Consider the following 17098-nt stretch of genomic DNA (forward strand, 5'->3'; position numbering starts at 1 on the left):
TCAGCAAAGACAAGGAAAATGCTCTCAGAAGAAGGGAGGAAACAGACTCTTGGCAACCAGTTGTCTGTGCTGCCCAGGGCAGTGGGGTTGCACAAGTGGGAGTTGCTTTTAGCTCATCTGTGATGACTTCACTTACTTTCCAAGTGTCACAAGTGAAAGGAAAAGATGACAGGGCACCAATGAAAGGAAAAGTCACTGAAAGGAAAAGTCACGGGGCACCAACATTGTGAAAAGATGACATCCACGGTTTCGGGAGATGCCTCTGGGGGGTCCATGTTGGGAATCCCTTCCCCCTGAGGGGCCAGCCACACAACGGTATAGTACAGAATATAGTTTATTCAGGTCATGGGAGAGTTAAGAGGGTGGTAGAGGCAGAGAGAGAGAGAGAGAGAGAGAGAGAGAGAGAGAGAGAGAGAGAGAGAGAGAGAGAGAGAGATGCTGGCCATGGGCACGTGGAGAGAGAGGGGGAAAGGGAAGGGGAAGAGAAGGGGTAGTTTGGGATAGCAAGAGAGCCAGGAGGCAAGAGAGGCCAGGAGAGAGAGGAGGGGGCAAGCAGCCCCTTTTATAGTGTCAGGTCACTGGGGTGGAGCATACCTGGCTACTGTCAGGTAATTGAGGGGTGGGGTTTACAGAATCCCAACAGTAAGTACCCATCATTCTTTTCTCGGTAAGCAGAGAGGCTTCACTCTCACCCTGAAAAGAGGTAGAGCTTTCAGCCTCTGGGTCTGTGGTTCCATCACAAAACAGCTTCCTCCAGTGTTCTGAGTTGGGGGAGTTTGTTCCTGTTTTTCATCATGCAGGTCTAACTTACCACGGTTGTAAAGGATATCAGATACTAGAGATTCATTCAGGTTGCTCCGTTACAGAGTCTATCCTACTGGGAGTTGTGAGCTCTGTAAAAGATTCTCATGTCCGTGTGTCCTATGTACACACACGTGCATGTCTGTCTGTCTGTATTTATTTATTTACTTAATTGCTTATTTATTTATCTTCTTGCTACAGGAAAGCCATCTCCCGGACAGGCCTTCAGCATCTGGCTCCTGCACATCCTCTTGGTCTTCCTGTGGCAAACGGTCCAGCGAAGGAGCCCAGAGCGACTCTGGACTGGAGTGTAGGTGTCTGCTGTTTTGTGTTTATTCTTTGTCTTGTTTTATCTTTGCCCCAAGTTAGTTTCAGTTCCATGCTGTGTTTTTCTCGTCTAACCTTCAGGATCTCAGGAGTCAGAACACACCTAATGAGAGTCTGCCGTGGTCAAGTTAGCAAGACCACTAACTGTGGGCTGGAAGCCACGTGTGGGGCCCTGCTGTCTCAACAGGGAGCAGAAAAGGCTCATCCATGTCCTTTTCTGTTCTGGGGCAAGATCCACTGGGGGGAAATGGGAGTGGTTATATTTTAACCTATTGCAACATAAAAAGTCACCCATATTTATGGTGTACCATGTGTGTTTTTGACACATGTACAGAAGAAAGCATACCTACTCAGGCATTTATCGGTTATTTATGTTAGAAACCATCTAAATCCCATTTTCTTGCCTTCTGCAAAAGAATATACTGTAGTATCTGGTTAATAGTATAAAGATTACTCATGTTTATGACCATTCTATTTTGCAATGGTATCTAAGTATGACTTAATATCCATCGAAGAATCTTTCTCTCGATTATCTCCCATCTCTTCCTACTCTAATAACCACCGACTCATTCTCAGTGTTAGATAAACCTCAAAATCAATCACGCATAAGTGAGATGAGGGTGTAGAGCTCTACTTCCTGTGCCTCGCTCGTATGACTGCACCCACGTCTGTGTGGATAAATAATGTTCCACTCTACCTATGCACCGCATTCTTTCTGACAGGTAACATGACATTTTATTGAATTGAAACATAGCACGTAGCATCCTTTGCAAAGTTCATGGACCATGAAAAGTAAGCTCTGATTTTCATGTTGGCTTAAAAGGGTTTTGATTTGGAACTAACACTTGAAATCATGCCCATGTTCAGTACCTGTGTGTGTGTGGGCAAATCTGATTTCCACAGCCCTTGAGCATGTCAGAACTGAAACCCACTAGAGGCACCTAATGTCAGGCATACTGCTAGACGCTTTCCCCATAAGCCAATGACACAGTCTGGCAAATGGAAAGGAGGGTTGCCCAGTAGCAAGTGGGACTTACCCTCAGCTTCCGGCGGGTGAGGATTAGAAATATTCCTTTCATTTTTGATGCTCTTAAACCAAAAGTTATTAGAACACTAGTTATATATTGGCACAAATATAATGTTGTGTCCTGCCTCTAAGTTGTATGAATGTTTTCTGGGTCAGGACAAAAACCATTGCAAAATCTTCCTGCCTCTGTTTTTGCTTCTAATTAACATTGTAAGACAGGCAGTCACCCGAGACTCGAAGCATATGAACTGTGTGGGATCTCAAAGCCTTTCCTCTGTAGCTCTGGGTTAAACCTAGGGTCTTACACGGGCCAGGCAAGCATGCCACCACTGAAACGAGGTTCCAAACCCACATTTTCACTTCTTTTGAGAGAAAACTATGCCTCTCAGTAGCCCAGTCTAACTCAGAATGTACTGTGACTCCTCCGAGCGGACCTTGAACCCCCCAGCAGGACTGCAGACACCCACCAACAGCTCCAGCTTCCCAACTCTTTATTAGACCTTTATAAAAATGGAATAACATTTGAAATGTAAATACATAAAATATCCAAGAAAACACAAAAGAGAAGAGAAAGCCGCAGCAAACCTCAGGAAAAAACTGTGTTTCCCTTCTGAGACAAATTCCTTTCCTTCCTTAAGTTTTTGATTACTCATATGAAAGACATTCGTATCCTTCCCGTAACCTATTCTAAATTAGTTTGTTTGCATTTCCTTCACACCAGGTTACTGCTCCCTTTTACCAGTAACTACAAGCAGGTGGGCAAGTTGCATCTTTGTAGGAGGAAGGCTACGTGAGTGTGGAGGCCAGACATCTCTCTTCTGTGTCACTCTCAGGAGTGCCTGTATTTATGTATAAGTGTCATTACTGTGAAGGCCATAATTTCCTTAGCACATGATCTCATGTTTTGCTTAGACCCCTCTAAAGTGGGTCTGTCATAATAGAATCCCCCATGATTATCACATGCTTTTTCTGCCCCTGGAAAATGCTACCACCCTTGTTTTATATCCTGGGTGGGTTTCTTGGAATCCAGGGGTGAAGAAGCTGTGGTTGTGGTTATTTTCTTTATAGAACTAACATTCATGGAGAGAAAGAAATTAGCAGTGGGATCATAGCATGGTGAGAGAGAGAGAGAGAGAGAGAGAGAGAGAGAGAGAGAGAGAGAGAGAGAGAGAGAGAGAGAGAGAGAGGAAAAGACTCTGGTGATGGCTGATGTTAGAAATAGTGAGCAATGCTTTTAGTGGATTTCCTGCCTATGGCAGCATTAGGCTAGCCGGCTTTATTTTCTTATTCCCATGGAGAGCTATGCACTATAGCATTTACTCATGAGTAATTTGGCTAGTGGTGAGAGGCTGTGATACACAATAGGGCCAAACAAATAGGAACTCAGGCTGGGAGTGTATTGTGGTCTTTTGTTCCTCTTCCTCCCTCTCCGCGGTGATTGTGGGCACCCTGTGACAGTGATCAGCTGAATGTCCAGTAGGAAAGCAGAAGGTGAGGCTCACTCCTCAGGGAGGCCCTGCTGTGTTTCTGGAACATCTATTTCCTGGCTGCTATGGTGTCAGCAGACAAAAGTCCAGCAATGACCTATTGCACCAAACCTTCAGGAAGGAGGAGATGGCTAACATATTTTAGTGTCTTTTGACTTCTTCTGTAAGAGTTTACATGACCCTGGCTTTAAAATGAAGGTCTTTTTATGCCAGATACACTGGGTATTAAGTGGCCCTTCTTCTCAGGAGACCAAGTGACAAATTCAGGAATTTTTTGATCTTCTCTCCTCCGAGAACACATCTGTTGGGATTCTGTAAACCCCACCCCTCAATTACCTGGCAGTAGCCAGGTATGCTCCACCCCAGTGACCTGACACTATAAAAGGAGCTGCTTGACCCCTCCTCTCTCTTGTTCTTGCTCTCTTGGGGCCTTGCTCTCTGCCCTCCTCTTCCCCCTCTCCCTCCACGCGCTCATGGCCGGCCTCTACTTCTCTATTCCTCTCCCTTTCTCTCCCCCCCCCTCTCTCTCTCTGTGCTTCTACCACCCTCTTAACTCTCCCATGACCTGAATAAACTCTATTCTGTACTATACCGTCGTGTGGCTGCTCCCTCAGGGGGAAGGGATTCCCAACATGGGCCCCTCAGAGGCATCTCCCTTGCCCCCAGGCCTCGCCGCACCTCCATGGGCCATATGCCCCCACTCTCTTTGTCCTTCCCCTAAAATTGGTGCTGAAACCCGGGACGTCATCTTCTAACAACATTGGTGCCCCATGACTTTTCCTTTCAGTGACTTTTCCTTTCATTGGTGCCCCATTATCTTTTCCTTTCAACATCTGCTACCAGTAGCCCCTGACTGCTTTACTAAGGATAAAACTTACTCAGTAATATTAATTATTAAGGGCAGATTAGTCTTAGAGCCTCTTAAAAGTCTCCCAAATAAACAGAATACTACCAGCAAAAGAAGGTGTAATAGGAGGTGGGGAAGTGAAGAATTGGGGTCTAGCTCAGTGGTAGAACATCTGACAGGTATACAGAAGCCTCTGGCTTGGCTTTACAACACGCACATGCACACACGCACATGCACATGCACACACACACACACACACACACACACACACACACACACACACACATACACACACAGGCACCCCAGTCAATAGCCTTGGTTGAGGTCCTGGTTTCATAGAAATCTGAGTAGTGAGTCACGCTCCCGAGAGTCTTGGCCCACGTAGCCCGGTGCGGAGCAGGGTTGATGGGAGCCCCTTGTTCTCTGAAGCCTCCTTGATCCTTCAGCAGAAATTCTTGCTTCATACCTCTTGAGCTCAGGGGACCAGGCATCATGTCAACACCCCAACATCCTGGCGCGCTGACTTTACCCTGTAGCTGCAGCTCTCACCAACTTGAAAGCAGATGGGGGAGCTGTTCAGGGTGCATGGAGTTAACCCGGATTTGGAATCTTTATCCTAGTTTTTATAGAAAGGACCCCACTCCGAGCCTAGTATACATGTCAAAGCCTTCTAGAGAACACAGTGTATTTATTCCCTTCAGAACAGTGGCCACAGGCTTTGGGAAGAGGTCTGCTCCCGAGGATCCCGAGTGCCGGCTGAGTAAGCATGGACGGGCATTGCCTCGTGTCTGGGGGCAGTGATGGGAGACAGTTTTCATGCTTTGTGTGTGTGATTAGCGTTAGTGAGTCCATCTTTCCCTTCTCATTTCCCTCCTTATTAACACATACTCCAATGGGTTCCCCCACTCCCGCCACCACTGCGAATTATTCCTCAGAGCCTCTCCCATCTCTCCTGTCGTTTACTCCAGTGGTGTCCTGTGATGCCGGTCAGTTGCGTTTCCTTTATAACTTTGCTGCTATTGGTTCCTGTTGTCTGTGCCCTGTTGTCTGTGCACAGTCTGTCCTCCCATGCACGACCCCTTCTGATGATGGTGCGTGAACGTGCCTTGTCAGCCTTCGTAAGGTGCCCCAGTCTCCTGAGGACAGCAGTGACCATTGGGCCCAGCCCAGCTTGTAGACTGCTGTTTCCTGTAGCTTCCCTTTCCCCTCTCTCTCCCCTCTCTCCTTCCCTCTCTCTCCTGCCCTCTGTCTCCCTCCCCCTCTCATCTGTCTTCTCTCTGTTTCTCCTTCCCTCCTTCCCTCTCTCCTTGTCTCTGTTTCTGGCCCCTCTCCCACCCCATCACAGGGATCATCTCTTACCCATTCGATGTCTCTCATTCCCTTCACGGCACACGTTCCTCTGCTCATAGTGAGCCTTCCTACAAACAGAAACCACTTAGTGTTTCTTGCTGGACTTTTCCGAGACCTTCAGTTAGGGCTCTGGCTACCTGATGAGCCAGGCACTGTCTTCTACTTGTTTTCTCTTCAAAGCAGAGAGTGCATGGGAGCCTAAGGGCTGCCTGGTTACTGATGTCCGGGCATAAATTGCTTGTAACACCTCTGCTCAGTCAGTAAGAAGCGAACTTATCCTTGGAAACTGATGGGAACTCAGATAATCTCTAGTTCCTGAAAAGCTTGCTAAGCATGACTCCAAAGCCAACTCATAAAAGAAACAAATATAACCTGTTTTAATGCCAAGTGACCCTGCCCCCACGCCCACTCCCTCTCTGGTCTTTCCTATTGCAGCACAGCGAGGTAGATGATCATCCATGTGAAGAGGCTTTGTCTTTCTTCTCCTAATAGTGGCTGCTCGTCGCCCTCCCACTGACTACCTGTAGAGGCTGTTCCCTCTGACACCATTAAGATACATGTCAGCCAAGCCAGTTTGGGAGGAAAGAAGCTAAATTACCAGAATGTGGAGGAAGTGATGTCCAAAATAGAAACCAAAAATATTCTTGTCTCCTGGGCCAGAATCCAAGCTCTCAGTTTCGAGTGAGTTAGCCCATTTAGAAGTGTGTCGGTGCCATAGATAATATGTTTCATCTGAAATGTCACATGCCTCTTCTGCAAAGGTGACTCAATTTACAGTTAGCGCTCTCCTCTGTCTTTAAGAGTGTAGCCAATAACACTGGAGGTGGGCCTCTTCTCTGTCTACACTGTTTTATAATTATGCTTTCCCCCTTAAGCTGTCTGGAGAAAGTCACAGGCCAGTGTGGGAGAAGGGGAGGGGGCAGGGCTGGGGACTCCACAGGCTTTTCCTTAAAGCTCCTATCAATCAATCTTAAGCTCAGCATCCTTAGCTCCAATTCTCTTTCATTTCTCCACTGGACCACATCGTTTCACCCATCATTCCCTGGGAAACAGAACTTCTGCTCAAACAAAACCAGCCCTCCCTCCTCTGCCCCACAGTGCATCAGCTTTCTTTTTGTCTAGTTGATGATGCTAAGCAAAGGTGTGCTCTCTCCCCAGGTAGAGACAGAACAGTTGGTACATTGCATCACAGTTCAGTTCGGGGACAAGATTAGGGAACCAGAGTTGCTCTAAACTAGGTTATGAAATTAGGTCACTCTATCTTTACAGCCTTGAATGAAAGGCAGGAAGAGGCTGAGGGTTGTGCTTGCTTGTGTGTTTTTGTGTGTGTGTGTGTGTGTGCCAACACGGGTGTGTGAGCACATACATATATGTTAGTGTTTCCTCAAGCTAGCCCTGTATCAGGTCTGGGTGTCACCACCACAGCCAGCCAGGCCTCCCATGCCTCTTCACACTCATCCCTACCTCAAAAATCTTAGGACTGTAAGGATGTGCAACGGTACCTGTGGCCTTGGATAAAGCCATGTCAGCGTGGGACTGACCCACTGCGATTGGCTCTGAGTCTTTACCTTCTGAGATCAGAGTACTCTAACGTACAGCCCTGTATCAATTACTTTTTATCATCACTGCAACAACATTCCTGACAAAAGCAAACTAAGGAAGGGTTTATTCCTACTTGTGGTTTCAGCCAGCCCGGGAGGCATCTGGCCACCCTGTGTCCACACCAGGAAGCTGAGAGCGATGAACCCTGTGCTCAGCTCACTTTTTCTTATTTATTCAGCCTGTGGCTTTAGGCCGCGGTGCACTGTCATATTGAATGGGTCTTCCTGTCACAGCTAAGCAACTCAGAAGCGCCCTCACAGACAAGCCCAGGGAGGCTGTCTTCCAGGTGATCATGGACTGTGTCAATTTGGCAACCGGTATCAACCTCCAAAGTCGCTTCTCAGAGGAAGCAGGGTCCTTAGCTCCAGAGGTCCGCTGTCAGGTTGTGCCCGAATATACTGACACTGGGAAAGTCATTGTTTAACACTGTTTAGTGGAAACAGCTGTGAGCCATAAATTAAATGCAGATACGGAGGGACTGAGGTGCGAACAGTAGGAGTAATGAGGTTCAGGGCCGTGGTTTGTTTCAGCAGATCACCCCAGTGCCATCATGCAGTCCTGAAGTGGAAGGTGGTGATCGCTTGACAGCTGTAGTGCTCTTTTTCCCACCCAGTCTTCGGGCTGTGGGCTGTGTGTGGATGGCGCAGTGCACATTTCCGTGCTCCAAGGTCCTCCTCAGCACAACCCTCTCGCACACACCAGCCACTGCAGTTGAGCACCTGGTAGTACCCAGCAGGTTTTTCTGGCCACCTACATTTAAATCTTTTTTTGTTTTTATATGCATATTTGTAAAGAATATCTTATTTATACCTTTAGTTACATTTTAATATAATTTTAATAAAACGTTTTATAATCTCAGATCTTTTATTTCTCTGGTTTATTTGCCTGTGGTGTACATACACTACTTTTCTTGTTTGTTTGTTTGTTTGTTAGTTTCTATTTTTGAGGCAGAGTCTTTGTATCTTAGGCAGCTTGAGACTTGTTAGGTAGCCCAGACTAGCCTTGAACTTTTAGCAGTCCTCAGTCTCTTGGGTGTTGTAATTACATATGTCTAGTCTGTTTGCCTGGCTCCTGCTCGTGTTCTTAATATGTATATTATTTTGTCTGCAATGCTCCTCTATCTTTATCTTTTTATCTGTAACCATTACAGGATTTCTACAGAACTGGGGCAAGTATTCATATCTCTATTGGTAAATGTATCTACCTCCCCCACCCCCTCTCTCTTTCTCTTCACACAGAGGATCTTACATAAATATATCTGTTGTGTAAATATGCATGTGTGGGGTCACAGGCGTGTGTGTGTGTGTGTGTGTGTGTGTGTGTGTGTGTGTGTGTGTGTGTGTGTATGTGTGTGTGTGTGTGTGTGTTCAGGAAGATTTGTCTTATATTCTAAAGACCAGAAAAAAATGCCATCTCATAGAATAAGGAGATTGTTTTATGTTTTCCAAAAATAGGCAGTTTTGAGATGCATAGTATTTGAGATGTCATTTCAAGGTAGATTTGAAGAGAAGAAGCAGGAAAGATGTTCCCACTCAGGAAGAATGGTCACTACAATGTGGCACCAGAAAGAAGACATGATTAAAGGGCAGTAATGGGAGAGAAAACTGAAGTAAGTTAAGGGTACCCTGATTGGCAGGCCTGCTGGAAGGTCTAGGTTGCCAGATTCAATTTGGACTCTATTTCAGGTATAACAGAGAGTCCCACAAGCATTCAAAGCTTCGGAGGGGCACAACCAGAGGTGGGTTTTAAGGGAACTGAGTGTACACCAACATAAAACTCATCAGAGCAGGGCTCAGAGTTCAAAGAAGAAACTGGGACTTGACTAGATTTGCTGTCTGGAGAATTCGAAGAAACTTGGGGACAGATTCAGACATAAAAGAAAACCTAGACAAAACAAGAGTAAAGAGAAGCCTGCATTCTTGGAATAAAGTAGGCTGCCGTGACCAGAAGACTGAAGTGTGTAATGTGGTAATAGAGAGGTTGTTTATTCCTTACCCATGCCACAGACCAGGACTAGTGCAGGTGGGTGGATGGGAACTAAACCCTTTGTCACAGTTATTCAAGGACAGATACTGACTTATGCTGACATCTCTTTAGATCCAAAATCATCCCAAAGGCTGATCACCTCAAAAACCTCTCTGGCAGAAGCAACAGGAGATGCTTGTGGATAGATTTAATGGTCCCTGATTGGAACCTTAGCTTCTGCTGTTTTACTTAGAGCTTGTTTTCACAGCCATCCTAACTATGAGGGAGACTAGAAAATCATATCTAGCTATATGTTCAAGAAGAGCAAATGCTTTTTGTGAATGGCAGTCTTGGTCAAGTGACCAAAGTGGGGGAATTTGAATAATTCCAGCACATATGGAGTGGGGAGAAAAAGGAAAGCCAGAAAGTGATAGCAACATGATTTTTTTTTTAAAAAAAGGAAAGAAAAGAAAAACATCCCATTGGCTCCTTATCATATACTCACTATTGCCATATGATGATGGGATAGAGAACAATTATTTTTATGATTTGACTTATGAATGAACTGGCGTTCAAGGAGGTGAGAGGGTTCTAAACCATATGGCTCTTAAATAGCTTATCTGCTTTACCGCTGAGTCTGTGCTATTAGCTCACAGCTAGAAAAGGAGTCAGGGGAAATGTAGCAAGCAAATGAAAGTCATTTGCTTGTCTTAGTCCGTTCTAATGCCGATACCACTCAGGTATCCTTTTTGAGGAGTTGAAGAGTCCTCAGGATCACTTTAATTCCAACATTAGCTGTGATTCAGGAATCTCCAAGGCTATTCTGTGGTTGGAGAATTCCCTGGAAAACATGTATAACTCACTGAAAGCTGTTATGTTCACACTTCTGGAGTGTTACCATGCAAACCAAATATACAAGGAGCAAAGAGGGAGTAGGGGCATGTCGTAGGCAGAAGTCATGCCATCATTTTCTGCATGCCTCAAGTATGGCCAGCTTCCATATGTTGTCATTTATGACTTCAAACCAAAGGATGTAACATAACAGTAATTATTGCTTTCTGCCTCAAGTGGTGGCCATGACACAAGATATATTTACTCACTTATTCTGTGACTTTTAGTTTTTTTTATTTAAAAAAAAATGTATTGAGATTTGCTGATTATCAGGCAGTAAGTTAGTTGTTGTAAATTTACTGATTTTTATTGATCTCAGAGCCTAGTATGAAAGGAAATGTTAATCAAAAAATTATACCGATATGTGAATAGTGCCAGTTAAGGTAGATAATGGTAAAGAGACACGATTTTATGACAGAAACTTACAGAGTAACTTGACTTGGATTATGGGGCATTGATTAAGGAAATAACTCTTGATTTGATGATCACACTACAAATAGAAATTAGCCATATAAATTAATCCAGAGAGGGGCAAAGAATTTGGAAAAAGTGAACATTTTTTGATGGGAATAGTTGAGCATATGATGAGGTGAGGGGTAGTTTGGGCATCTGCTGTGTGCAAGGCATAGGCAAAAGGCTCTGAATTCAGTGGACTTGAATTGAGGCCTTTCACTCTGCTTGGGAAGCTGCAAGGAGAGCAGGGTACCTGGAAGTCAGCCACCAGATGGAGGCATAGCAAGAGAAGAGGTGACAAGAGTGAAAATTGAGAGACCACAGATATGAAAAGAACACAGAACACCAACCCACAGACTATGTAGGTAAAGGTCCTTCCATCAGCAGGGATGGGTAATAATCAGAACAGCCACTTGATCAGACTTATATTTTGAAGCTCGATAGAAGGGGGCAATTAAGGAGACCTGGGAAGAAAAGGTAGCCTCTCACTGAGGAATGTGGTTGACCTCTCTCTCCAGCTGAATCAAGCATTTCATCACTGTTCGTTCTGAAGTTTGCTGACACAGAGACAATGTTCTGTTAATAAGAGGACGCTACAAATGCAGGTGCTCACATCAGAGTAAATCACGCTTAAGGCCTAAGTGAACATATCCTTTGAGCATGGCCTTTTTCTTTAACCAGTAGCAGATCTTCGATTTCTATAAAACCTCACAAGAATCCTCTCCTGTAACCCCGTGACCAAACCCAGATTTAGCCTATTAAATTGTGATCCTATGAAAGGCACCTGTGGACTCACTCTATAATGTTATTTATTGAAAAATGGGGGCAGGGAAGAATAACATTCCTTAGCAACTATTTAAGATTAAGCTGAGAGCCACAAAGATCATGTATATACACAAGACCTGGTGGCTCCTGCCTGCAATCCCAGTGCTTGGGGATGTTGAAGCAGGCGGTTGAGGTATTAAATGTCGTCTTCAGCTATGTAGCATGTTTAAGGTCAGCCTGAGCTATATGAGATCCTGCTTCAGAAAACCAAAAACCAAAACAGAGCAGACCAATTAAATCATATTTATGGCTCTTGCTAAGACACTTAAATTTCAGCCTCTCTTGATTAGCCTATCTACACCTGGGTATGTTTTATCCTCTCTCCTGAGGGTTCCTTGTTCTGTTTACCTCTATGCTGAAACTGGTCAAAAGTCTCTTTGTAATAAACTCCAGTCCTGGTTCATACTGGATTACTTTGAAACATCTTTACTACAGCAAACCTCAGCTTCACACCAGCAAAGGTCTCCAGACAGAGCTTCATAGGCAGAGCAGCAGGGGATCTCATGTTTTCACCCCAACCACTGCTCATGTTGCATTTTCGAAAATAGACACCGGGAGTGGAGACCAAAGTAGGGATACTGGTTGTGGTTAGATATTGAGATATTCTGAGCTGGAGCTGCTGTTAACAGTAGAAGGGGAAAGTTTGAAATTATGATTAAATGAGATTTGCTGTTAGACACCAGAGTTTTAGCCTAATTAGTAAGAATGGAAATGCCATTTACTGAAAATCCAGAGAGAAGTCAGGTAAGAACAGATCAGTGGAGAAAACCCAGTTCCTGCAAATGTAACGATTTGAGATGCTTATTAGATCTTCTGGGGAGATCTTTTGGGCAGATGAGAGATGCTCAAAGAAGAAGCTCATATTGTGTAGGTAATTTCGAAGTTAACAATTACTCATTGAGGGCTACCGTCAAGAGAACTCAATGCAGTAATCTAAGAACTATGTGTGGATGGAAAAGAGAGATCTGAGCACTAGGCTTCAGAACACTTCAGTGTTAAAATTTGGGCATAGGAAGATCCAATAAAACAGACTAGGAAGAAGTAACCACAGAGTCATCAGAAAACCAACAGAGTAGAAGAAAGTGCCTCAAGATGAAGGGCGTGATCTTCAGTGTTGAAGTTGCTGATGAATGTGAAGAGTGACTATTGGCCATTGGGTTCAGCGATGTGAAGTCACTGGGAATCAGGAAAGCAGTGTTGGCATGTGGAGATAGAACACCAGGAACTGAACCCAGGAAATCATAATGACGCATAAAAGAGGTGACAAAGTACAAGAGTCTTATGTTGAGCTTTTCCTCTAGAGAGAGAAGTGTGGAAATGTGTGTCAAGAACTCAACTACCAATGAATTTAGTTGTTTTCAGCTCTTACTTTTCTGTGTATACGTAACTATGATGCAAGTCAGCTCTGAATTTTATTTTTTATTTCTGCAAATCCATATCATGAAGTTTTGTATATGAGCAATGTCTGTATCTGGACTTTTTGGTTTCATAACATTCTCTTGTGTTGCACTTCTTGTGACCATTTTTTGTTTGTTTTTTTGTTTTCTACTGAGGAGTTTTAGCTTAGCCAAGTCAGGCATAATTTTTACCTTTTCTTCCACTGGAACTATTTTTTGGAAATATATAAATATTTAATATATATAATAACAAATAATTATTAATATTAATAATTGATCAAACAAAGTAAGAAGACTAATTTAAGCGATTAGTGCTTTTATTCTGTCTTTTCTTTAGCTGTCTGTGCGTTTTACTTTTCTGTCCATCACCTCCAGGCTTTTCATGGTGAACTCCAGACCTACATGTATTTGCTTATTACTTTGTTTTTTTCCTTAAAATTGATAGAGATGCTTCATGTCATTTTCTCTCTTACTCTTATTTTCTTTTTACTAGACAGAGAAGAAAGTAATATTGTATTTTGGCTCACAGACATACTGTAGATTCTATTACCTAAAAAGCTTAAAGAGGTCCAGTGAGGTCTCTTGGGTCATAGACTCCAGAGCACATTAGAGCCATCTCAAGACCTTTGAGCAATTATTATATACAAATGTCACTGAGATTTACTTACACCGACTCTCTGAAATGACACCGGCATATTTTTAAAATTCTATCAGGCCACTGAATAGATAACTCAAACTGAGAACCAGTGCACTAGGTGGTAAGAGGGTACAGGAAAGCCCCTTGCTTCTTCCTTCCAAAAGTCTATCTCTTTTAAGTCAAGTTTCCATCCAAAATAGGTCTATCTAAAAGTACTAGTCTTGATGTGGATGACTCTGAGGCAAGACTGACCAGCAAGCCTCTGAAAGCTTATAAATAGGATGCCATTTTAAAAAGGAGTCTGAGACCCAGGAACTATGTATGGGCTGCATAAGTCAGGTATGGGGTGCTTGAAATAGTCTGACTCCCAGGTCTTTGCCTGCCCTTCTCGGACATTATAGACCCACCTATCTTGTTACTGTCCAAGGTTCTTGACCTTTGCACCACTGTAAGAGTTTTATATTAGACTCCTTAGAATAATCGCCAGGTTCCCTCTGAAGCCCTTCCCTTTAGTGTTCGCTGTTGCCAGGTCATGTTTAGCTTTCGACTTTTCTAGGCAGTTTGCCATGGTGAGACATCATAGCATTCCAGAGGCTGGTGCCAGCACCAAAGAGTAAGTGCTGAACAAGATGGCCAACAAACGGAAAAGGGATCACTTTTGTGTCACTGGGTAGAAGTTGAAAGTGGAGTGATAACTCCCCTGTAAAAACTTTTAAGGTCCAACTCTATGTCTAGTCTCCCTCTCTTTGGATAGTGTAACAGAAGAAGAGGAGAGCTCTATTTTCCCCATGACTGTCTATGCACAAAGCGAGCATTAATCACCAGAAGAATATTGCTGGGGAGAAGATAAAAGGTCACTTTTTGGTATAGTGTGTGACCACCATTCTCAACAGATTTATTTCCTTTCTGAGAGGCGCAGTGTGTTTTCTAATCCAAGACAAGGTCTCAGTATCTCAGGCTGGCCTTGAACACTTGGTCAGGACTCCTGCCTCAACACTGCTAGTACCATGTGCTCCAGCCTGTGCCTGGCTTAAGAGTGGTTTTGAGGCACTTGGGGTTGGGTGTGGCCTGTCCTCATTTCAGGGTCCCCTTGAGCCTTTGACATCTATATATGTGATCTCTTTTCCCATGTGGTCACATCTTATTCCTGCTGTTTTGAGACTTAAGTTTCCTTGGCTCTTGAAGAATCTAGATCCTAGGTCACAATATGGCCCGTGGAGTTTCTTGCCTGAGACTATTTACCCCGAAGGGAAAAAATGTCTTTTATTTAAATCTCAAAAAATGTATTCATTGTACAATAAATAAATAAGTAATCTGACAATTGGCGCTCCTTTTCCCTCTCCCTGCTGGGAAACATTGGTCTGTATTTCCACTTCTCTCTTCCGAGCCTTGATGGTTGTGGGCCATTGTGTGGATGCTTTTGGAGTGGGTTATTCTAAGATGGGCTTCTAACATATTTAGTTGTTCTGTAAAGCTCTTTACTAAAGTCACTTGCTGTTCTCTGTTCAGGCTATTATCTCAAAATACCACAGACTAGGTGGCTTAAGCCACAGATATTGATTTTCCATCAGTTTAAAGCCAAGAAGGTACAGAGATAAGGTGGTGGCACACTGGGTTCCTGGTGAGGGCCCTTTTCCCATCTGGCAGGTAGCTGTTTGCATGCTGAGAACTCAGATGGCTTTTCCTTGGTGCTTCATGTGAAGAGAGGGAGTGCTCTCTTGTGTTGCTCCTGATAAGGACATCGATCCCATGATGAAGTCTACACTTCATGACTTGATTACTTCCCAAAGTCCCTGTCCTGATTCCATTACATTGTGGTTTAGATGCCAACATATGAACTGGGGACAGGGGTACAGTTTAGCCCACAGTACAGTTTATCGAAAGATCACTGCTGGTTCTTGATTTCTGATATGGAAAAATACCAATAAATAAATAAAACAACAGGTTTAGTTTCATGTTCCTTTATGGTTAGTCTAATACGGTAGCACCCCAATATCCTATCCTTTGTGCAAATAAACAATATGCATTAGTACATAAGTGTATATTTTCTAAAGTGGTTCGTATCAGAAGAAAAACCATGGAATTCTATTTGCCACATGTATAAAGCAAATAACTGCTTTTCTCTCCACTGTTCGCTGAACATTTATGGATAAAACGGCCTTGTTGCTCACTGTGCTGTACATCACAGTGGTTCTATGCATCATCAGAAGTGTGTATTTTTAGGAAGCAGACAAATTACCCCATTTGTAAAATTTAGAATTAATTGGGTGGAAGGCCTTTTACCAATCTGTTTGGATTAGTAAAAATGTATTGTGCTTTGAGCTCCAGAGAGGCAAGCTAAATATAAATGCCTTGTCAGGCAGACATACCTGGAGCATTTTAGTACTCTTATCCTTCTTAGCTAATTCACTAAGTGCAGGCAAAGTTTAATCTAATTTTGTTCTCCTGTTTCATCGCATCATCAGGGTGTGGTCTGGATAAACAGTACTGCACAGAGCCACACAGAGGTGTTGTCTTTTGTTGAAGATGTTTCAAGGTGATATATCCGTGGATAAGGTCTTTATAGAGCCCATAGTTGTTTCGGTTATAAATCAAAGCCCCCAAACACCCTTTCCTGGAATTTCCACAGGATCAACTCCAAAAGAGTCTTTGAAGATCTTTTGACAACTGTTTAAACGCCTCAGAATCACTACGTATCTTGCATAAAAACTCCAGAGTTGGAGTTCCTTCCTTGATGCTGGAGAGAAAACTGAAGTGGGCGGGTCTTTTCCTTACAGGAGAATGCTGTGAATGGGGAGCACCTATGGCTGGAGACCAACGTCTCGGGGGACCTCTGCTACCTGGGGGAGGAGAACTGCCAAGTCCGATTTGCAGTGAGTATGTCTCATGATGTCCACTTGGTCTTTCCAGGAAACAGCCTCTATGTCTATGAGTGATAGGGAAGTGTGCCTAAATATCCCAGGATGCACTTGGAAAGGCTCCATCCTCAAGACATAGGACTTGTCACTTGATTTTAAGGTTTGCAGATTGTGTACCAAGTTCCCATGGGTCCAAGTTGTCAACTTTAAAGACCTTAGGGTTCCACTGGGTAGGCTCCACATTAGTATATATGATGCTTGCCACCATAGTGGGCGTGGGGGGTGTTGTGTCTACTGCGAGTCCGAGTGAGGGTTATGTGGATGAGGGAATGTCACCGATGGTGGTATGTGGGATGGCAGGAGGTCTGTGTAGAGATGAAAGGAGTGATTTCTCTGAAGGACAGTGGCCATGGGCTGGGAGTATGGATGGTGAAGGTAGAAACGGCCGTGTGGGATGTGGATGAGGTTAGCTTCTTTTCACACTGAGATCTGGATCCCTTATTGATATATTATCTTCTCAGTCTTTCTGGATTGTGTTAATGTAATAATTGACTAAAAATTGCATTGTAGCAGTAGAGCTGACCCTGGTGGCTAGGGCCTGGGTGAGCTAGCCCTCTCTTGTGTGCTGTGT

General features: G+C 43.9%; 1 protein-coding gene across 4 annotated transcripts in view; it reads left to right on the forward strand.

Moving 5' to 3' along the window:
- Nucleotides 1-17098, forward strand: part of DGKI (diacylglycerol kinase iota) — a gene marked incomplete at both ends in the record, with an annotated part of 420018 nt that overhangs the window by 143574 nt on the left and 259346 nt on the right. For all 4 annotated transcript variants that reach the window (XM_080932354.1, XM_080932355.1, XM_080932356.1 and 1 more), the window contains 2 exons: nucleotides 1003-1111; nucleotides 16387-16482. In XM_080932354.1, coding sequence (XP_080788480.1) covers nucleotides 1003-1111; nucleotides 16387-16482 — 205 coding nt within the window. The remainder of the gene's footprint in view (nucleotides 1-1002; nucleotides 1112-16386; nucleotides 16483-17098) is intronic.

This window comes from Micromys minutus (assembly GCF_963924665.1).
Source record: "Micromys minutus genome assembly, chromosome: 18".
NCBI classification, from domain to species: Eukaryota; Metazoa; Chordata; class Mammalia; order Rodentia; family Muridae; genus Micromys; species Micromys minutus.